The following is a 22,356-nucleotide window of genomic DNA, read 5'->3' on the forward strand; positions in this document are numbered from 1 at the left end:
CATCAAAGCACATTTTGAATGCGGATAAATGCATAAAGGACTGCCAACTCCACAATTCTAAGTTTTGGATCAGAAGTAAAAGCAAGAAATGGAGGAAAGTGAGATGCAATACAGAAAACGTTTGTTAGTGATCCCAGAAAATCCGGGTGGGTTTATCTTTTTGTTCTTGTCCATGGAACCACCTAGTCTTGAATAATCAAGTGCGACCGATGCAGAACGTGCAGAACAAACATACGAAATTAATATTAAATCTAACGAGTACTTTTCTTGAACTTGAAGTTACTTATGACAGAAGCTACAAGATGCAGGATGATACAGATTAGCTAGAATAAGCAACAGCGATTACTTTGCCACCAAATTCCGAAAGAAGCAGATGGAACAACGGAAAGGAGAAAAGGAGGAGGAGGATCCTAATCATCGGAAGAGAAAAGGAACAAAAGGAGTCACCTGCAACCAGCTAATAGAATGCCGATAATTCACAAAAGACACCATGTATACAGGCACTACCGTGGCTTTGCACCACCATTTTCTTGGGCGCTGTTAACTGGGGTAGAATTCCCACTCCTCTTGGGGTTGCCGGATTGTCCCGTGATGGTTCGACCCATGAACTTCCCAGCTTTACTCAAGCCACTTCCCACAGCCCCGAACCCGCTCCCAACTATCCCAGCTCCAGCCCCGAGGCCACTTCCAACAACCCCAACCCCTGCACCAATGCCGGTTCCGACGAGCCCAACCCCAGCACCTATACCTGTACCCACCAATCCGACAGCTCCATCAAGTGCGTCCATGGTACTTCCTATTGCTCCTGCTGCTTTCAGTTTCTTTCTCTCCTCCAAGATCCTCTTCTCCTCTTCTAGAGCAGCTAGCTGCTCCTCCTTGTTAAATTGGTGGTAAAAAACCTGGAAGTTGAAGCGTGACAAGAATAAAATCAATGATATGATAGAAATTTAAGACTACATCCTCAGTGGAAATGGAAAAAAAATAAAATAAAAATAGTGACAAGGTAGATTCTAGCATAATGGGGAGAATCGCTTTGATTTGGGGCTATCAAGAGAGTGCACCAAAAATCAGGGTATATGAGTTAGTCGCTTTCCAAATGACCGCAGCAAATCAGTCTACCTTGACAGTTACTGTTCCTCTGTCCTTCTTGTCCTTTATCTTCAGCATATCAAGTGACGGAAGCAACCTCAGCTCAACTTCCTTCGCTACATCAGGCTCCAGATCAATCAAAGGTAATTTGGCAATTCCCAGCCGCTTGTCTTGACCAATGTCCTTGTCAAAAACCTGTCCAGGAAGTCCTCTAAGCAAACAGCATAGTGACAAACCAATAATTGGTGCATAAGAGTAGAAACATGTGGATGCAAAGGAAGCATGCCCACACACACAGAGAAGGGAGGCTGGTGGCACAGACAAATGGCAGAACCTAAGCACAAAAGAACATGATCAAGATTGCCAAACAAGCAGACTATAATGAGTTCTTAGTAGATAAAGCTAATACATTCATAACAGTCGCACCAAACCTCAGGGCAGTCATCTGCCCTGCTTTACCAGAGAAGATGAGAACCACATCAGAAAGAGAAGCATCTGCGGGAAATATGGCCTGGACGGCACACATAGAAGCCACACTTGTGAAGAATAACGTGGAACTGTAACTCAACACATGCTATGACTAACATTTTCGTTTGCAGCAACGATCTAAGATTAGTGAACAGCATAAAAAATTGTTGTTAAATAGCTATACATACATAGTGGACTCATCATTTCCTGTCGGCTTAAATTTCCTAAAGAAATGGTCATCTCACATGGTACCAGATAGTACATGTCAATAATTCGCATCTAGAGAATCTCTTTTATATTCGCCCACCTCTTTTCTATGTTATTCCACTTTTTAATGTCTGTTCCTGCCTTCTATAGTCTGTTTGATGTGGCTACGTCCTCACTACTCTTTTCCTGACAGCTGACAACTTAACTTTTGGAAAGTAAATTCGCCCAAAATACTAAGCTTTACACAAATATTGAATCCTTTTGAGTAAAATGAGACGAAAGAAGAAAATAATTTCGTAAGGGATCAAAACAGAAACCAACATTCTCGTCAAACATCAAGACCATCTAAATCATGCAAGAGATAGATTTATTCCCAGAAATAGTATCATATTATGTACTGAGATTCATTGCTCGGCAGCAAAACAACTCTAAATCTTAGAATCTAAACACCCCGACCCTCCATTCCCCCCCTCTCTTTCTTTTGGCCAGATATCCCAAAAGTTTAATCTCGAACAGATCATGATGAATAAAAAAGTAATCAACTTAGTTTGCATCAACCTAGTGAAACTCTCACCACTTGCACATGCAATGCGCTACTCTGCCAACCACACAGCTAAACCTTACCACAAAGTAAAACTCCAACTTGATTTTCAGAGTAATGGACAGTCCGGAAAATCCAAATGCAACATTCCCTAAAATACAAGGGAATACTCTAAACTCCTATTGAAGCTTAACATTTCATGGAACGGGGAACAGATCTAGCTTACGAGATTCCCCAAATACTTAGCCAACACTCCACTTTAGCTAAAAACTTGATCTCGTTGATGTTCTTTCCGTCTAGAAACAACCAAAGGTCTTATACAGATAGCCACAGAAAGGAAGAAATCGTGCTGGCAAATGAAAGAACCCGACGCGAGCTTCTCAAAAGTTAATATTAACTAGTATTCAAACACCGACATCTTCGACAGCAAATCAAACCACGCAAAAGTCCAAAAACAAGGAAAGTTTCCAGCACACGTGCCCGCACAGAGGCAAACAAAGAGAACAAGGAACTGTAAAGATAGAATTTCAGCAGAAATTACAAGAAGACAGTGCTCCTACTCTAGTAGACACAGTATGCACCGAAGTAAGAAAAACGACGATGCATAGTAAGGGAAAAAAAAAAGAATAGAGGATTTGAAGCAGAACCTCAACAGTAAGAAACTGAGTCTCCTTGTCTTCTGCAATAACCTCAAACGTTTGGTTCCAAACAGGATTGAGGTTGTTCTCTACGACCTTTGATTTAACTTTAAACACAGGCCGTATATACACAATGACGTATGGATCGGACTTTCCAATCATTTCCATGTTCTTCAGATCATTTGCTTTAACCACAGTAACAAAAAGCTTTCCTTGTGGTTTAAGTTCTAATTCACTGCATAAACAGAAAGAGTGTCATGTACAAGCCAAGACCTAGAAACCAAGAAAGAACCCAACAAGAGAGAATTAGAGCTTTTATGAAACGAAAACTAAGAAGTAATAAGGGCACCAACTGCGTGACATAATATACTTGAAAATGCAATGCAACCATAAAGTATTATGAAAAGAACATTCACCTCAAACAGTAACTGCCACCATTTATGTACCACAATTGGTATGAGGCCACAAAAATATATGTTCAACTTGCTACCAACCAATTTACAAACTCGAGCTAACAGGTAAGTACACTGGTATGAAAGAAACAAGACATTATCATAAGAAGAGAGAAATGCCCTCATCATGAATGAGGAATACTAGTAATGCTAGCACGTGGGACACACCTGAAAAACCAAACTAGCATATTCTTGGTTTTATGAAATTAAAACTTTTCCTTTCAATACCTTACCAAAAAAAACTTTTCCTTTCAATTATATCTCTCCTTTCCTTACCCAAAAAAAAAAAAACTTTTCCTTTCACACATGGAAATTCAAATTTCCAGTCAAACGAATAAGTCCAAATACTTGAAGTTCACACCGCCGAGAATTAGGTTTCTCCCAAGCAAATGGCAGAAAACATCACTACTGATGAAGATGAACATTATGGAAAACTTCAAGTGAAGCAATAAAGGGAAAAGACCAAGAATTGTCTACTTACCTCGTGTCTACTGGAATACCCCCAATCGGAACAACAATTCTGTGAGGCCATTGAAGCATATCTGTGATAATTGAATTTACAGTATCCTGCCAAATTTCGAGGAAGGATGACTCAAACTCAGTGCTCTTAATGAAAAAATCAGCGAGAAGACAGACAAATTTGGGCAATGAGCTCGATAAAGCTTACATCAATCATGTCGGAAAGTCCTGGAATGGCTGTTAAGCTTCCACCAACTGCTTTAAGAGTGTAATCGATCCTAGGCTTGGGCTATTGGCACAAAAGTATCAGGGATGACATGAAAACTACCTCTTGTAAGTCCAACTAAATATACATAGCTAACCAGAGAATATATCAAACATAGGAATTCATAATGAAGGATTAGATTAATTAGTCAAGAGAAAAATTAGTCATTCCCAGAACAACTATAGGAGACAATAATTGCTGCACAAATAGGCAATCTCCAGTCAGTTATACAAGGCTCCAACACTAACACAGTATGGGCAATATCATAAGTAGGAGAAAAACAATCTCACAATAGTTTTCACTTAAGAAAATTCATATGCTAAAAAAAGGGAAAGTTTCAGCCCTCTTTGTTTTGAGAAAATTCTCCAACATCCAGTTTTTATTCTCATTGAGAAAACATGTTTCAGCAAAAGATATTCTTCTCTTTGTGTTGTTGTGAAACTGGAGGAGCTTTTTGTTTTAATCTTCTATGAGCGATCGTGAAGCATAATGTCATTGAAAAAACAGAGAGAAATGAGCAAAAGATGTCAGTCATGCAATTTTATCAATTAATAAGAGCTTTTTCTACATTTATATGACAGTTGACATTATTAAATCGGACTTTATCACATCAGCACTAAAAGGATAAATGTAAAGACATAGCCAAACATGCTTTACGATTTTCTTTTCTATGGACTATCCTCGAATTCATTCACCAAATGCCTTTTCAATAAAACACAAAAGTGAAAATTGGAAACTATTTCCATTTCCATTATCAAATAAAATGGAAAACTGAAAAATACAGTCAGTTAGATTCCTTCTCAAACTTAACTGTCACAAACATGAAGTTCAACTTTTGGTACTGAGTCAAGGGTCCCACAATCATGCACAAAAGGTGCATTTTGAAATACCAACAGTAATCCTATACTAACCTCAGAGAGCAATGCAACCACAACTGCCGAAATGCAAGGGATTTCTTCAGCAAGTTGGAAGATGACACGAACTACAGTAAAAACTTGAAGATCTTTCAACTGTCAAAAGGCAGAAATGGTGAGAGAGCAATATAAAATTGCACGTCTCAGACCTATAAATCAAGTTCGAATACACGCAAGTCTTGAACTAATGGTATGATAAACTACGAATAAAATGTTCAGGCTGATACACCACACCAACCTGAATGGGTATTGAAGCAACAAGTGCAGCTTCGACTCCTAGAATGATGCTAGGATCACCTCCCCAGCGGAAATCGATGTCCATTATAATCTGACCTTTCTTAAGACTCTGAACACGAATACCTAAGTAATAACACAGCAGATATACTTCAAAAAGTATTCTTCAAAATACAAATCAAAGAGGATAGTAGGCAAACATTACTGGTGATAAACAAGCTTAAAATAATCATATGAAGGAAAAACAAGGTAAAATATATCGACTTCACACTAGCAAAATGAGCAATAAACATCAAAACTAGCCTCAGTCTTAAACCAAAAGAATACTGATGTGAAACAAATTGATGTTTTGAAACATTCAGACAACCAAATCGTGCAAAACCATAAGAAGGAACTCAGAGGAGAAAATTACAATGGCAATGAAGAAAAGTACGATAGAGGCAAGTAATAATTATTTTGTGACATTTTTACACTAAATACAACAAATTTGAGGTTATATCGGAGTATCTTTCAGGAACTATAGTCTGACTCTTATCAAAATCAGAACCAAAAAAATACAATTCAGTAAAGCTCAAAACCTATCCTGGATTCAGCTTAATGATCGACACTAAAACTGACGACAGGCAAGCAATGGAAACAAAGAGATGCAGCAAAGATGGTCCATTTGCTCCGTACCTTCAATTTTCGGTGCCACAGTTCCTAGGGAAAGCTTGCTGAATTTTAATGAAGTAATTCCTGGAGGTCTGTAATCTTCCAACAGTGGCTCCACAGTCTCCTTAATCACCAATGTACCCGCCTGAGGAAGAGAAAGCAAATGTTTTGCTTGAGCTGAGATAAGGCAAACTTGCATATGAAAACCAATAGTACATTTCATTTTCTGACAAACCATTCCTCTCTTGGTTCATTTCATTCGGTCAAAGATACAAACTATCGTATGTAAAGCAAAACTTTCAAGTGAAAAAAAAAAAAAATCAATGCAACAACGAACAAAATATTAAAATCCAATATACATTGGGGTATCATAACCAACTGCAAATTTCCAAACCATGTCTGGCATGGACACTATTTGTTAAGTCATTGTGTGTGCATTCAAGCTTTAGAACTTAGTGCCCGTCAGCGTGATCTATTGCCAGAAAAGGTACTTCATCAAAATTCATAAGTGAAAGATGCAGCTTACAATGCAATAAATCATATGTGCTTATAAACACAGATAAAGTTTATTACCTCTGCAATGAAGGGCCACAATTTGCTCAGTTGCTTGTTCAGCCATTTCACCTGTGAGACAGTAGGCACAGAAAACGATGTCACAACGGAGTAATAGCATTACAAACCATATCCAGATGAAATTTAAAAGCACAGGAGAAGCCTTTCTAACCACAGGTCATAAAGTTGTCTTAGAGCTCCACATAAGGATATTCAATTGATTATAACTATCACTACTAAAAACGCCATCTCGAATCTATCATGCCGACCGATTCTCCAGTTTTATGCAAGAAAAGAATTACATCTCTATTGCTGAACATAACAGACAAAATAGGCCATATAATCCATATTCAAGTTTATATCCAATTTTCAATATTTAAAAGATAACTTCTGGAAAAAAGAAGCCAACCTGCTCAAAAACTGGAAAAGATATCCATTCTGGAAAGTTATCACCACAAATCTTCTTCAAGTCATCTCTATTAAGGGACCCCAGTAATTTTATGTCGACAGCCTACAAGACAAATAAAAATTGCTACACTTTCCTGGAAACATTGATATAGTGTTGGAAAGAACAACGCATGCATGAAACTAAATTGCGCAAAATGACACTTAAGAATATTCATGTACTAACTGAAAATCTTCTAGAAACATCTTCCAGGGCAAGATCCATACTGTGAAATACAAATGCACTACAGAGAGGAGAGACCAGCTATGAAAGGGTAGTTAAATATAGAACAAAAATCATTGAGATGATGTGACAACTAGTAAAGAGCCTCAAGAAAGCTGCACAAGCTTTCTAACCTACCTTATCTAAGTCACATATGATCCAAAATCTAAAAGCTGGTGTCTTGATTTGATAAGTGAAGTTGGTGTATCTTTTTCGTTGAATATTTATCTCATTCATTAGGGCATCAAAAAGAACTTGCCATATCACCTATCAATTTCATTTATCATTTCAAAGAGAAGACTTTGGTATTACCAGAAGAAGATAGTACTCAACTTCAGCTTGAATTTAAGGATAGTTTATGTGATTTCTCTAGAAACTATTTAATATATTGAACTATATTTTACATAGCTTCTGTATTTTAGGTAATGTTTCAAAGTAACCCTGTACATCTCATCAACAAACTGAGTCCCTGTACTTTGCACATTGGAGAAAGACTCATTGTCCAATTTCTGTAGGACTTCTAGCAGAAATATTCAAATTCCTAAGCCACCAAATCCAGTCATAAAGCTTAACAGATGTTGGAAGAGCTATTTTGACCAAAATTTCTAGAGTCCTCTTATGGTTCACAGGCAGAATCCAGGATATTCAAACAACATGACCCCGGAATATCTTGTTTGTTCGTCACTGTAAACATGTTAAGCCTGTCAAGAAATTTGGAAGAAATACTCTTGGAAAAAAAGAAGGGGAAGGGATGGGTTTCCTAACAGACAAGTCCGAATTTTGGTGCCCCTATATATCAACAAGTCTACTTTCTATGTCCCTGAAATTGCTGGAAATCACATTCCTAAATCAGCAACCGAGAACCAATATTCGCAAGGAAAATTTCATGATGCATATAATTCTCAGAGCGAGATGATAATTCAGGCGTTGTCTAAGCCAAGCTGATGAGTCCTCATAACTCTGCTAGTACTGAAGAACTGAGAAACTACATCTCGGAAAAGATGCTATAATTCCAAACAGCTCACCTAACTTTGCACCCAGAAAAAGAAACTGAAAAGCAACAGAAGCAATTCACTCTACAGGGTTTTTATAATAATCCCCTAACATTCAACCGGTCAAAATGACGAAAAAAACGAACATTCGCGTCGGGAAAGTCGACTCACCTTAGCTGTGCGCTTGGAGCTACGATACCGCATCATGTGGTGCCATCCCGCCACGAGCGCGATGCCGAAGATCGTCCCCATGAGAATCCCCGAAATCAGCCCCATTCTTTCCCAAACCTTCTCGAAACCCGAGATTATCACCAAGAAAAATCAAACCACCGCAGAATTCCCGCTCAACACGCCCAACGAAAGCCAAGACAAAACGCAGGAACCCCCACCGCAACAACGCAAAACACGCATCGTCTACTCACAATAAGCACGCAAGCGCACAATCGGCTCTACAGAGAGAGAAAAGAGAGAGAGACAGAGAGACAGAGAGAGAGAGAGAGAGAGACTCACAGTGAAAGACACGCAGAGGAGTGAATTGAGATCCGACGGAGAAGGAAACGGAAGCGATCAGCCGCTAACGGAAATTCATCGCCAATAACTCTCTCTCTCTCTGTCTTTCTCTCTAGAAAGAAGGCAGTGAAGAAGGGGAAGAAGAGAAGCGTCGGTCGGTTTCACTCTGCGCAATGCGAGAGCATCATCTGTGAATTCAGCGCAGATATTAATGGCGTCCCCCCCATGAAATTGACAAGGAAATTGAAGTTAGCGTCGGCCAGGGACTGGGACAGAGCCGTTCTCTGCCTCTTCCTTTTTAATTTTGATTTGTACTTTCTGATTTCATTTTCACCCTCTCTTGCTTTTGACATTTCCAATTTTATTTTATTTTTCACATTTGCCGTCCTCGTAAGTCAATTTAGACCCTCCATCTATGGATCAATAATCAAAAGTACCATAACTTTTTTTTTTTTTTACTACCTTCCCGACCAAATGGATGTCGGCTATCCTTGCACGTACATTAATCACCGACGAGAAATGTGAATGTTTCGAATTCACGGGCCTTTCGGAGGTTCCGGCTTTGACTAACTCTCGCCAATGCACGTGAATTGTGCCCCCCCTTGCACGCATCGGGTGAAGCAGTATCAAAAGGGGCGGCGGGCTTGGCAATCTAGAGATTCCTTCAAGTGAAAAACCCCCTCGACTCAATTCAGCCTCCGGCATACTCTAATCTAAGAGGATTTCGCTAATGATCTATATCCGATATAGTTAATCGGTTATACTTATGTTCTTATCATTTCTTCATTTCTTACCTGGTTAATTACGATGTTATCAAATCACCGGCGTTCCTATGTGTATGAGATATTTCCAGCAAACGAGTTTTTTTTTTTTCCTTTTGTCCCCTCGGATTTAACTCTTACTTATATATTTTTCGGGTCTTTTTTTAAAATTATTTACTTTTTGTTGCATTCCTTAAATTATGTGGAGGGGCCGGTGGGGTCCCCAATCCTTTTGTCTTAAATGTTAATGCGTTTCTTTGCTTTTTGCAACCTTTTTCGTGGTTGTGGATGAGGAATCGTGTCCCGACAGCGAAATAACATGTAACCGTCCCAAAGGAATCGCCGGCTTAGGAAAGCCAAGATTGCACAACTCAATTAATTAATCAATGAGATAGTGAAACATCAAAAAAAAAATCATAATAGCATGAACTATTTATATAACTATAAGATTAATTTATAATTGAATACAGATCTTCGAGAATTACAAGGTAACTGCATCATATGCAACTACCACTCGGAATGTCGATGTGTCATCCCTAATCTTTGTTTGAGCCACACGACACCACAACCCGCATCGACCTAACCCTTTTCTCTTTCTCTCTCTTGCTCACTCGCGGCATTGCCCCTGGTTTGGGCGCGTAATGTCAAATCCATGGTAGTGAATCGTATTGTCGACCTCAAATCGGATCCAATGTCACGAGGGCTAGTCTTTCGCTCACGGTAATTGCCACCGCATCACGTCCACACACATGCGCTTGCTTGCAAAGTGAGAGAGCGAGAGAGAGAAGGGATTAACATATGTGTTTTGGTAATTTAGTTATATTCCTAAGAGAAAGTGCAATATTGGTCATTTTCACGTAACTATACATGGTTTCGACCAAAAAACGAAAAGTAACTATACACGGTGATCGACACTGTTAAAATGGACTATAAATGCATTTCTTCACTCATATTTGATGAGCTGGGTTATTATATGCATTGGTTTAGATATATCTAATAATAAATGAGTTCATAATGATAAAATGAAAAATAATATGGTAATTAAATGGACTCACAACTTTTAACCAAAAAAAAAAAGTTATTGATTCACAACTTACCTGGACCGAACCCTACCTCGAGGACTCTCTCTTCACTTTCTTGTGCTCTCACCTCGGGCATGAGTTTTCAGCAATATATGACGGGTCGGGTATAGATCACTAAATCGGTATTGCACGTAAATGGATCCATTCATCCGACGGGTCTAGTTAACCTATATTGCAGAGTACCCGTGTCATACAGTTTGGTCCATTATGATAATTGTCATTTTAGAATCCGATAAACTTTATGAACCCACGTCACTAATAAAATAACCATCGCTAATGCACGTAGTGGGATAACTGTCTCGGTTTTTAAATCTTGTCCTTTTATATATTTTATGTTGTAAACTTTTGAAAGCATACTAATATTTACATCGATAGGAGTCGCTCGATAGCAAATGTAGTGCCACATCGATGTATCATGATCGAATTAAACTTATACAACCGTTTAATTCAATAAGTAAAATTTTTTTAGTTGGACGTTCTAACAAATCTCAAAACCAGAATGTCCTATCCCCGTCATGCAGGAGGTTTATCGTGCCTCCGTGGCTCTTCGTTCTTCTATGATTTTATTGCGCAACGCAATTGTCCCCTGACATTCTTTATTTCAACTTGCATGCGAGAGGGGAATATTGAATAAAATCTCGTGTCGCTTAAATAAGGGGTTCCTTTCCCTTTTATACTAATAGTATCGTCGAATTGGTCTTTCTAGCCACATTTGAATCGCAGTATTAACAAGAGAAAATTAACCAAAAAAAAATGTCACTTCAAATGAAAAATTAAGAGAAGGAAAAAAGGAAAGTTCCGAGAGAAAATAAAATTCACTTTTTTGATTAAAAATAGGACCAATTAATTACCAAAAAAATAAAAGGGCTACGTCAGTGACTTGGTGCAACGTATGATGTGCACGATTATCTCATTCAATTCTCGGGGGTGTTGACCCACGTGGAGCACGCGTGAAGACGTGAATACATGTGACGTGCCCAATCAACAAGACAAGGCATGATTGGCTGCGAGACGTGCACAGCTTTAGCTTAGCTTATCGCCCGGTCGGTGTCATCATGAATTCAATTCTAAATTTTTTAATTTAATTAATTTTGTTCGAAATCTTTTGATGATGTTTTAACATAATTTTTTCAATCAATTTTAACTAAAAATTACTGATGCGACATTTTCGATAGTATTGACCACCTTCCATGACATGACCATCAGAGATCATGTTGACAAAATGACTTTTTGCAATTTTTTAAATTTTTTTTGGATTTTTTTTCTCTCTTTTCATTATTTTCCTTTCTTCTCTTCGCCAGTCACGTGGATCACAACACTTGCCTATGACCGGTGAAGGGAAGAGAGGAAAATATCTAAAAAGAAAAGGAAAAGCAAGAATAAAAGTTATATTTTTTAAAAAAATTTATGCTCTGTTTGTTTCGCGGAAAATATGACCTTTCCGGAAAATATTTTCCAAGAAGTCATTTTATGACTTCCTTTTCCGATGTTTGGCAAAAACTTGAAAAAGTTCCGGAAAATATTTTCCACCGTTTGGTAAGGAAAATTCGTCTTATTTTAAGTTCGGAGACTTGATTATATTAATTTTTTAATTAATGCTCTTCCAGTACCAATTTCATGAAAAAAGTTCAATTTGGCAATTTCGATGAATTCTGACTTGAAGTTCAAAGGTGCAATTTTTTGGATTTTCTTTTTATGATTTTTTTTTATATTTTGAAATTAAAAAATAAAGGAAAATTAAAGTGAATTGGTTTAAGGTTACCTTTCCGAATTTGAAACAGTATCAAATCGATTCGATCCTACTTGCGGATAGGGTTGGCGATGGTGCGAATGGCGGTGTCTCAAGCGAAGGAGTCTCACGGTTCATGGTGAGTTCTGGGGATGCTTCGGCAATCTCAAATCAAAATCAATTATGTATGTCAACTTATTGCGCCCACGGAAATTGCCACCTTGCAAGGCGGGGGACTTGCAACCGTGCTCTCTATTGTGGCCGTGAAGTCTTCAATGAATTTCCGTGGCCTCAAAAGTCTCCCGTGATCGGAAACCGCAAGAAGAGTCGCCTGGTTGTCGTCATTACTTAGTAAGGGAGCTCATGGGTGATCGCTATGAATCGTTTTCTCGGCGAATGTTCACCATCGAGCAAACTTGTGAAAATAGAGAGAATGAAGCTTCGCCTGGCCATTAGTAAAAGCGCGAGAACAGAGGGAGAGAGATGCGCTTCTAATTTTTGTGGAAACAAATGAAAGTGGTCCCCGTCGACTACGCGGCGGAGGTCTCGCAGCGCCTCCCGGAGGCCACCCTTGGTGGCAACTCGAAATCGACCTTTGAATGCCTCGTCGACCCACTCGTCGACGTCAACTACGTTGGGCCGGTGACCCTCAAGACCGGAAGGCCGACGTCATCCTGCGTGGCGAGTCCCGCCCCGAGCTCTGCGTGGAGCACGAGAAGTTCAAGACGGACGTCACGACTTTGTTCCTCGCTATAGCTTTCGTTGCTCGAGGCCGGAGCCACCGGTTGCGACCATGGCCAGCAACCTACCATGGTAGAAGAAGGAATACTAAAAAAAAAAAAAAGACAAAAAAAATAATAAAGAAAGTAATCAAAAAATAGATTTTATCCGAAAAATAAAAAATGAAATTTTTGAATTTTGAAAAAATAAATAAAAAACAAAAAGAAAGCAAAAAAATAATTAAAAAGAAAAAAATAGTTGAAAGAGAGGAGGAATGAAAAGTGTGGAAAATGTTTTCATCTTCTCAAAATGAGGAAATCATTTTTCTTAGTTTTAGAAGGTTTTTTTTGTTGACCGGAAAATATTTTCCGTTGACCGCTCATTTTCCGCCCCCCAAACACCGGAAATTGGGGAAAATGTTTTCTGGAAAAATATTTTCCGTGAAACAAACGGAGCCTTAGAGCATCGTTGTTTTGTTCACATCAGTTGTTAGCCATTGCGACGGAGACGGCCGGTCTGGGTCGGACCACTGCGTTAGTAGTGAAAGATTGTCAAAAAGTTTATGAATGAATTAATCAAGTATGGGGCCAAAAAGAAAATCGGCCAAATTAAAAAGTTAAGGGCGGACTAAAGTGACCAGTTATACTTAATATATTTTCCGACAATTCTTCCGAAAGTTAATCCAATCTCTATACACTTCGCTTGCGTTCATTCGACTTCCAACGCACCATTTGGATGCATGCCACGTGTCGGTTTACTTGAGTTTACGAAATTGCACAGGCGTAAGGTGAATTATTGGTAAGTGATATACGAGATGTACAGAGAGCAGCATATTGAGAAAAATATCTCTTTGCCCCCAAATCATCCCTACAGTCCGACGTGGCAACGGTATTGACTTCTGGAGGTTCTTAATTCAGTAGTCGCTCTCATATATCGACCGTCTAAATAAATTCCATATATTAAGGATCTTGTCGGTCCCAACCTATCTAGATAGGGAGAAGTGTAAAAAAAAAAAACAAGAGTCTTAAATTTATTGTGTTGATGTCAATTCATTCTTAAATTTTTTTTTTAAGTCAATTCAGTCGTAAATTTTTTTTTCACTTACGACAATTCAGCCATAAATCTTTTATTGGTGTCGAGTCAGTCTAAACTTTTTGTATTTCCATCAATTCAGTCATGAATATTATGCATTTGTGCCGATTGAGTCATTCCGATCAATTTTGATCGGATATCGCTAACATGGACGTTGATTGTCTTATGTGGCACGACAATAGTCACCGGTCGGCATTGGGCGAGGACCGCAACGCCCTCGCCTAGCCATATTTGGCGAGGATTTCGCGGCCCTTGCCAAGTTTGGGCGGGGGCTCACGACCCTTGCCAGCCCCTTGCCTAATGCCGACGACAGTCTCTGGCCTCGCTTGGGGCTGACGGGGATAGTTCGACGACCCTTGCTGGCCCATAATAAAAAAAAATGAGAGAAAAGGAAAATACAAAAAAATATTTTAAAAAATATCCACATCAGCTCTAGCCGTGTTACGTAGGACAACCGACTTCCACGTTAGCAATTTTCGATTAAAATTGGCTAGATTGAATCAATTGGCACAAATACAAAGGGTTAAAAACTGAATTAGCACTAATATAAAAGGTTTATGACTAATTTGGCACCAATACAAAAAGCTTAAGACTGAATTGACACCAAAAAATGGCTTAGGACTTTTTTGACACTTTTCCCTATCTGATCCTCTACGGCCTTTCTCAACCTTAGCGAAATAATAGCAAGACAAGGCATCATTTTTTAACTTCAACGTGTAAATTTTTTTGTTGGTAGGCAAAGCATAAGCTTCCGGTATCATTAGGGTTTTATGCCACGAAAAATCCTAAACTGATATACTTGTGACAATTTATCATAAACTAATTTTTTTACCATAAAAAATCCCAAACCGGTGCATCCGTGAAAAAATTTATCCTCTGTTGATTTTCGTTAAATTTTATGATCAAATTGCTAAATTAGATGACACGTGACAGTTGACGAGTGTACTAGTTTTTGATTTTTTGTGAGATTAACACAATTTAATCGAAATTAAGGGAGGGTAAACTTGTATAGACGTACTAGTTTGGGATTTTTTGTTATCAAGAATTTAGTTTTGAGTAAATTTGCCATGTGCGTATCAGTTTGAGATTTTTAAAGGTCAAAAAATTAGTTTTTGATAAATCTATTACAAGTATACTAGTTTGGAATTTTTTATGGTATTAAACATATTATCGGTGAGATCGCCATCAATTTTCCGTTTGCAAGCTCATATACTTGAAAAAAAAAAAAAACTAGGCATGATTTGTGTACTTTTCCACAAAGTAAAAAGTTGCAAAATAATAAAAATATTTCATCTATATTTTTCAAATGGAAAAAAAAAATCCACGTATAAATGATATCTTAATAAAATTTATCACGGGTGTATCGGTTTGAGATTTTTAGTGGTCAAAAAATTATTTTTCTATAAATCTATTGCAAGGGTACTGGTTTGAGGTTTTTGATAGTATTGATCTTATTATCGGTGAGGTCGCTGTCAATTTTCCATTTGCAACCTCATATACTTAAAAAAAAAACCTCGTCTACATGATTCATGTACTTTTCCACAAAGTAAAAGTTGAAAAGCAATAAAAAAAATTCATTTATATTTTTCAAATGAAAAACAAAATATCCACGTATAAATGATTTCGGCATAAAAGTTAGTACAGGTGTATCGGATTGAGATTTTTAGTGGTAAAAAAACTAGTTTTTGATAAATCTATTATAAGTATACTAGTTTATGATTTTTTATGGTATTGACCCTATTATCAGTGAGATCGCCATCAATTTTCTATTTGCAAGCTCGTATGCTTAAAAAAAAAAAAAAGATCTCGTATACATGATTTATGTACTTTCTCACAAAGTAAAAAGTTGCAAAACATTAAAAACATTTCATCTACAATTTTTCAAATGAAAAAAAAAAATATCCACGTAGAAATGATTTCAGCATAAAATTTAGATTAGTGCATCCAACGGAACCATTGAAACTCGATGCATATGTGGCAGCCTATAAACATAAATTCGCCAATTTGTAGCATCTCATGTTCCCAAAGCCAAAAGGATTTCTAATCCGGATTCAGATAAGTTTCTTACTAATCACTCTAGAGTCTTAAATTAATCTAATTTATCCTAAGTCATTTGAAAACCTAATCTTAGTTATTGATAGAAAGTTTACTTAACCACCTAATCCGAAATAAAAAGAACCGTTGGTACACGTAAAAGCCTAGTTCTTTTGAAGTTCAGTTGTGTATAGGAAAAATTAGGCTGCGTATGGTAACGCTTCAGAAAAAGTGTTTGTGTTCTCAAAGTGGAACAGAAACGCGTATAATAAAAAAAGTATGTCCAAAATGTTCCGGGAATACTTTTGAGAAACAAAAACACTTTTGGAGTATGAACAAGAAACAAAAAAAAACTTGCTTCTGTGTTCTTGGAATACTTTTTAAAAACACATTTGCAATATTTTTAAGGAATAATTGGAAACAATTTTATTTTTGAACACACTCTCTTCTTTTTTGTTCTTGCACGATGTTGACACTTAATTTTTGATCATTTTAATTTAAAAAATAAATTAAAAATATCAAAAAAATTCATAAAATTACAATCAACCTTGGAAGCTTTGGCCTAGCCTTCGGAACCAATTTTGAACAAAAAATATTTTTCATAATTTTTAAAAATTTTCGGATTTATTTTAATTATAAAAAAAATCCGAAAATCAGGAAAAATAGTATTCATGGTCATAAAAATGCGAAAAAATAGTCCATATTTTTATTTTAATTCCCTTTTCATTTTGGCCTCTTAAAGTTTTAAAAATTCATTTTGGGACCACATGCCTCTTCATTGATCATAATCCTAAATTGACTAAAAAATTTCATTTTAAATCATTTTAGCCAAAAATTTTTACTTTTAGAGTCATTACACGATACTTTGATACCTTGCATCTCATTTCAGTCTTCATGTTTGGAAAAATTGCACAGTTGGACTAAAAGGACCTAAATGCACAAATAATTTTCATTTTAGTCCCCGATTTCACTCAAAGTGCAATTAATATTTTTCTAGGGGTTCCCATTTAAAGGTAAACATATTTTTAACTACTTGAAAATATTTACGTGTGACTCATAATTGTAATTTTTCCTATCTATAGAAAACATATTTGATGTTCTCATTGTCCAATTCTAATTCGTCTTCTCTTTCAATTTTTTTTTATAGTTGATCTCGTTTATATTGTAATTTGATAAATCGTGCATAAATTACTTATACATATATTTGTCTAATTTGATTTAGTAAATTGAACAAATGAGATTTAATTTGATTTAGTAAGTTAAAAAGATAAAGACAACTTAATTTATATATATATAATCCCCTTAGTTAAATGAAAAAATTAGGAACAATTTTTTTGCGGTTACCAAACATGTTTATGTTCTTTTTTTTTTTTTTGGTTTCGGGAACAGAAAATTTATGCGGTTACCAAACGCATTTATGTTCTTTTTTTGTTCCGGGAACATAATTTTTTTGCGGTTACCAAACATGTTTCTATTCTAAAAAATCGTTGCCAGAACGTAAACGAAAAAAAATGTTTCTGTTTCAAAAGTTGTAAAGATATAGAAACGACAACATCTAAAGTCAGTTAATTTATTTACAATATTTAAGATTTATATATACTTTGGTTGACTTTGAGCAAAACCAAAAGAACAAATGTTGCTGAGTTTATCTTTGATAATAATTTAAGAAAAAATAGTTAAGAGAATCATAAAAGCTCAAATTTAGAAAACTAGCTGTAGAGATGACTACAAACATATTTTTTGAACTTACTTTTTTGTTTAATTGACTTTTTAAAGCATGTGTGTTTTTTTTTTTTTTGGGGGGGGGGATTGGTCCTTTAGTTAAAACAAAAATGGAAAAGTGGGGTGGACTGATTCGTAAATAACACATCAATGCTGACTTGATAAATTATTTTTAGGTGTTAACTAGAGAAAATATTCGGATTCTTTTTAAAAGAAACGAACAAATCGTAAGAGAGAGTAAAGGAGAAGACAAAGGAGCCAGGGCCGGCACTGGCCATAAATCAGCGAGGCCTGTCAAGCCCTTGCTGGCTGTCATTGAGGTGGGTGACCATAGGGGATGATGCTTGGCAAGGTTCTTGTGACCCCGAACGAGGGCCAAATCTAGCATAGGTCGCATTATTCAAGTTAGATTTGGGCGAGGGTCGTGTCATCGCACCAAACGTCGTTGGAGATTGTGCACCCACCGACGTTAATCATCGGGATCGCATGACTTTTGACATCACCTCACGGTGGTTGCTCGACTGAGGCTTAATTGTATTTTTTTCCTTTCAAATTTCTTTCTTCTTATTTTCTAAAATGTAATTTTTCAATACTAATTATTTCTAAGCATTTCTCATCTGTAAAATAACATGTTACGTTAGCATTGATTAACAACGATGTTAGCATTTTCTTTCCTAATTTTGACAAAAGGACGAATTCGTTCCCATTACATGGAAAGAAAAGAAAAAAAATAATTCAACGACCTATTATTTGAAAATGTTCCGGCACTTCTCATGCCCTTCTTCCTTGAATTTTTTTTTTTTTTTTGCATGCACGTACTTATTTCCTTTGATCTCTTTTCACTTTTAATTAACAAACGAAGATTCATTCAAGTATAACGTACCTATCACCAAGTAACAACTAGAGCACGTCACATCATTTCACATAACAAAGTGAGTTACTCGACAAAGCACTCGGAGTCGGAACGATGATTACCCAAGATATTTCACCTTTTAAATTTTCTCTTTGGTTGCTCCAATTTTTTTTTTCTCTTTGGTGTGAATGGGTTTGCAAATCCTTGGCATCGTTAGGGGCGTAAACTTAGGGCGCGCATGTTAACACTTCTCTGTTAGAAATCAACTTTTGACCGGAAGTTGATTTATCTACTTCTCCTCAAAAGCGTAAGTCGACTTTTCTACTTTTGCTCCAAATTAACTTCTGATCGGAGAAATTTATTTGGTAACAGTTGAAAATTTATACTTTTAAAACATTATTAATAAAATATTCGATGGCCGGCGGCGAGCGGGCCGCGGAGGTGGGCGCGGCGTAGGTCGGTGTGGTCGAAAAAGTTATTCTAAAGCGGAGAAGTAAAATTTTTTTACTTTTTAAAGTTGGATGAAAGTGTTGTTAGAAGTTGAAAATCATTCTAGAAGTTAAAAATCCTACCGGAAGTCAATTTTTTTACCAAATAGATTTATATTTCGACAAGATTTTTACCAAACGGATTTCCTTGCCAAATTAATTTCTCACAGAGAAATTTAGAAGCGGAAGTGTTATCATGCAGCTCCTTAGTTATTAGGCGATCTATGCTACATCTTTTTTGTTTTCGGTCCAAAGTTTCCAAGGACTTTCACATGTCATTTTCGACACAATTATTCCAACAACAACAAAAGCAAAATAAATTCAACGATATTTAAAAACCCCCACAGAAAAAAAAAATAAAATAAAAGGCCAAAATATTCCAAACTGAAAAGGACAGGGCCCCCATCGACCCACCAAATGCGGGCGTGCGAATTTCCACATAAGCCCTCCGACAACACCAAAATTACCACATGTACCCCGCGCTTTTGAAAAGTTGCTCAAGAGAATTCAGAAAAACAGAGTCGCCAACAGCAAAGAGACGCCCCACGCCGCCTCGCGCACGTTCACGCCCCCGCGCGAACCCCCGTTCCCCGGTGCATCCACCACCGTGACGGGCGGCGAATTCGCCGCGTCTGGGCCGGGAGGCTCGGCGTACGGGGGCGGCGGCGGCTGGTTGAGGCTCGGCGGCAGGCCGGAGCCGTGCTTGACGTCGATCTCGAAACTCATCCCGTTCTGGCACTGGACTCCGTCGTCGGCGTCGGAGAAGAAGTAGTTCGGGCCCTCGAGGGTCAATGGGACCGCCACGGTCAGCGCCTTCCCGAACTGGCCGCTGCCTCCGCCGTACAGGAAGGTGTCGTTGCCGGAGGCGTTGTCGATGTTGCAGGCCTGGTAGGTCGTGAGGTTGTAGGTCTGGATCACGGTCAGGTTCGTGTTCGTGTTGAATACTGCGCACAGACCACCAAATCAGGAAACTATCAGATTCGGAAATCCATCAACCGAGTGGTTCATGACAAATCAGTCGAAATTAGCGACAATCGAAGGCGAGCTTTGACCTAATCATCTCCAAAATCAGCTGAGCTCCAGCGAAAAGGCATGCATTCACGGATTAATAAGTGCTGCGGATGTTCAAGAGAGAGTTGAGTAATGAGGAGGTGCTTACGGAGAAAGTCGCCGAGGTTGAAGGTCTGAGAAGCGGCCCAAGCGGAGTAGTTGGCAGAGGTGGCGTTGGTGATCTCATTGAAGAACCAGCCGGAGTTGCCGCCGACGGTATAGTTCGTGTACCCGGCGGCGGCGGCGGCGGAGGAGGAGGCGGCGATCAAGAGGCAGAGCGCGATGGCCGTCAGATTGGCTGTAGCCACGGCCATTGCGAGGCGTCTGATCTGGCGACTTTTGGGCGGGTCACTCCTTGTCTTTGTGGGTCTATCTCTGATCTCTCTCTGAGTTGACTTTAAGAAGGAGCTGGGATGAGCAGCTTGTTGACTGGGGTGCTGGGTTGGGCACCCCGTGTTCGTGGGATCCTTACAATGACTTTGGATACCCGCGGCAACATTTTTTAAACAGAAATCTATTTAATAGCGTAATTTTTTAATAGAATTTTATTTGGTTATGCAATTTTATTTTTTTGCTTCTAGAAAAAAATTTTACTTCAAAAATAATTTTGGAGCTACTTGAAAAAGAAAAAAAAAAAAAAAAAATTTACTTTTCTTCGGAAGTTAAAATTAGAAAGAGATAACCAATGCCCATGAAATTGGGTTTTTGACATTTGTATTGTACTTTTGTTTTTAGCGTTCGAGGATTTCCTCTGTTGGCTCTTCTAATGTGATGTTGCATTTGAGGATTTCAATTATTTAAATATAATCTTGTTACGTGATGTTGTATCTTAGCATTTGGATTTTCTACTGAGGATTCTTGTAATGTGATGTATTTCGAGATCCTCGTTCGTTCTATTTGAGGATTTCATAAGTTGGCTTTTTCAATGTGATGTTGTGTTATCATAAGTTGGCTTTTTCAATGTGATGTTGTGTTATGATATTTCAATGTGATGTTGTGTTATGATATTTCTATCAATTGTGCCTGATGATTTCCTATCTTGATACTTGTAACGTGATGTTGTATTTTAGGATTTTTTTTTTAATCTTCTAATACAATTTTCCCCATAAAATCGGCCCCCATTTGCATAAAATAGTTAGATGATAAATTATATGCAACTTTCCTTGAATAACATGCATTATACGATAGGGTCAATAATTTTTCGTAGAATATTTTGCGCTAATTGTGTTTTAGAAGTAGAAAATTTCAACCATTATCAAATAAATTTATGTTCTAAAAGCAGAAATTTTATTTTGTTATCAAGCGCGTTTCTCTAATCGGAAATCTACTTCTAAAGCAGAAGTAGAAATATCAACCTCTGGCCGGAAGATAATTTCTAGAGCCGTTGCCGTGGGCGCCCTGGGTTACTAGGGTCGAATGTCGATCATCCTTCTCTTCTTCGTTTTACTAATAAAAAGAAGCAAGCACTCTTCTCTAGTAGATCGAGGTAGGGGCTTCGATTAATGCCTCAAGACCGGATCGTGCATCGACAGGTATAGCCAAACGATGGACGAACTTCATGCCGTCTGTCTTTGCAAACTCTTGTTCGAGATGTAACAAACAATCCTTAGAGGTTGGACTACTTTACTCTTAAGGTCAAAAACCAACGATGAAACGGAGCTAGGACGGATGGGATTGCACGTAGCAAGCACCGTCCAGGAATGAGTCGTAGATGAGCCACAAAAACAATGAATAATTAAATCTCCCAAATGCCGAACACATGAATTGCTCAACCACATTCAAATCATCTTCTGTGAAGGGCTTGGCTTACCCCTCCCCTTTTAACCTCAGTCAGTACTTTACTTGTGATGAAGAGGCCATAACGAAGTGAAAGACCCAGATAATGGACAGAGTTCACACAATTGATCGGTTGATCTCCATCTATACAGCTCAGACTGAATTCCTCACAAGCACATGTACGTTCACTGAAACTTCTTAAACCACCCAATTCAGGACGTCTAATCTACTCAGGGAAGACAAATCATCACGCTTTGCCATCTTCAAGCAAAGCATATATACCGATAAGAATCCTCGGAATTCTTCGATTAAGTTGAAACTACTTAGATCTACAGACGGAAGCTCCGAAACCATTTTGGCAATTACTCGAATCAGATGGTAAGCATGGGGAACATTTTGCCTCTGCGATA

The 22,356-nt window shown here is 37.9% G+C and overlaps 2 protein-coding genes across 3 annotated transcripts; both read right to left on the reverse strand.

The window, feature by feature from the left end:
- Nucleotides 1-241: 241 nt before the first annotated feature.
- On the reverse strand, nucleotides 242-8,861 carry LOC115744432 (calcium-dependent lipid-binding protein). 2 transcript variants are annotated; one of them, XM_030679611.2, is made up of 12 exons: nucleotides 8,640-8,861; nucleotides 8,301-8,420; nucleotides 6,880-6,981; nucleotides 6,492-6,542; nucleotides 5,943-6,063; nucleotides 5,272-5,393; nucleotides 5,031-5,129; nucleotides 4,063-4,143; nucleotides 3,877-3,962; nucleotides 2,953-3,178; nucleotides 1,120-1,284; nucleotides 242-899 (listed from the first exon to the last, which is right to left on the reverse strand). In XM_030679611.2, the coding sequence occupies exons 2-12, from the start codon at nucleotides 8,403-8,405 to the stop codon at nucleotides 504-506; spliced, it is 1,554 nt and encodes a 517-aa protein (XP_030535471.1). In that variant the 5' UTR covers nucleotides 8,406-8,420; nucleotides 8,640-8,861; the 3' UTR covers nucleotides 242-503. The 2 variants fall into 2 exon arrangements, with proteins under 2 accessions (XP_030535471.1, XP_030535474.1); XM_030679614.2 differs by having other exon boundaries at nucleotides 8,301-8,415; nucleotides 8,636-8,861.
- A 10,579-nt stretch (nucleotides 8,862-19,440) lies between these two features.
- Nucleotides 19,441-20,611, reverse strand: LOC115744437 (cucumber peeling cupredoxin-like). The gene is made up of 2 exons (XM_030679619.2): nucleotides 20,280-20,611; nucleotides 19,441-20,064 (listed from the first exon to the last, which is right to left on the reverse strand). The coding sequence occupies exons 1-2, from the start codon at nucleotides 20,482-20,484 to the stop codon at nucleotides 19,628-19,630; spliced, it is 642 nt and encodes a 213-aa protein (XP_030535479.1). The 5' UTR covers nucleotides 20,485-20,611; the 3' UTR covers nucleotides 19,441-19,627.
- Nucleotides 20,612-22,356: the final 1,745 nt, after the last annotated feature.

The sequence above is a fragment of the Rhodamnia argentea genome, chromosome 9 (assembly GCF_020921035.1).
Source record: "Rhodamnia argentea isolate NSW1041297 chromosome 9, ASM2092103v1, whole genome shotgun sequence".
In the NCBI taxonomy this organism is placed as follows: Eukaryota; Viridiplantae; Streptophyta; class Magnoliopsida; order Myrtales; family Myrtaceae; genus Rhodamnia; species Rhodamnia argentea.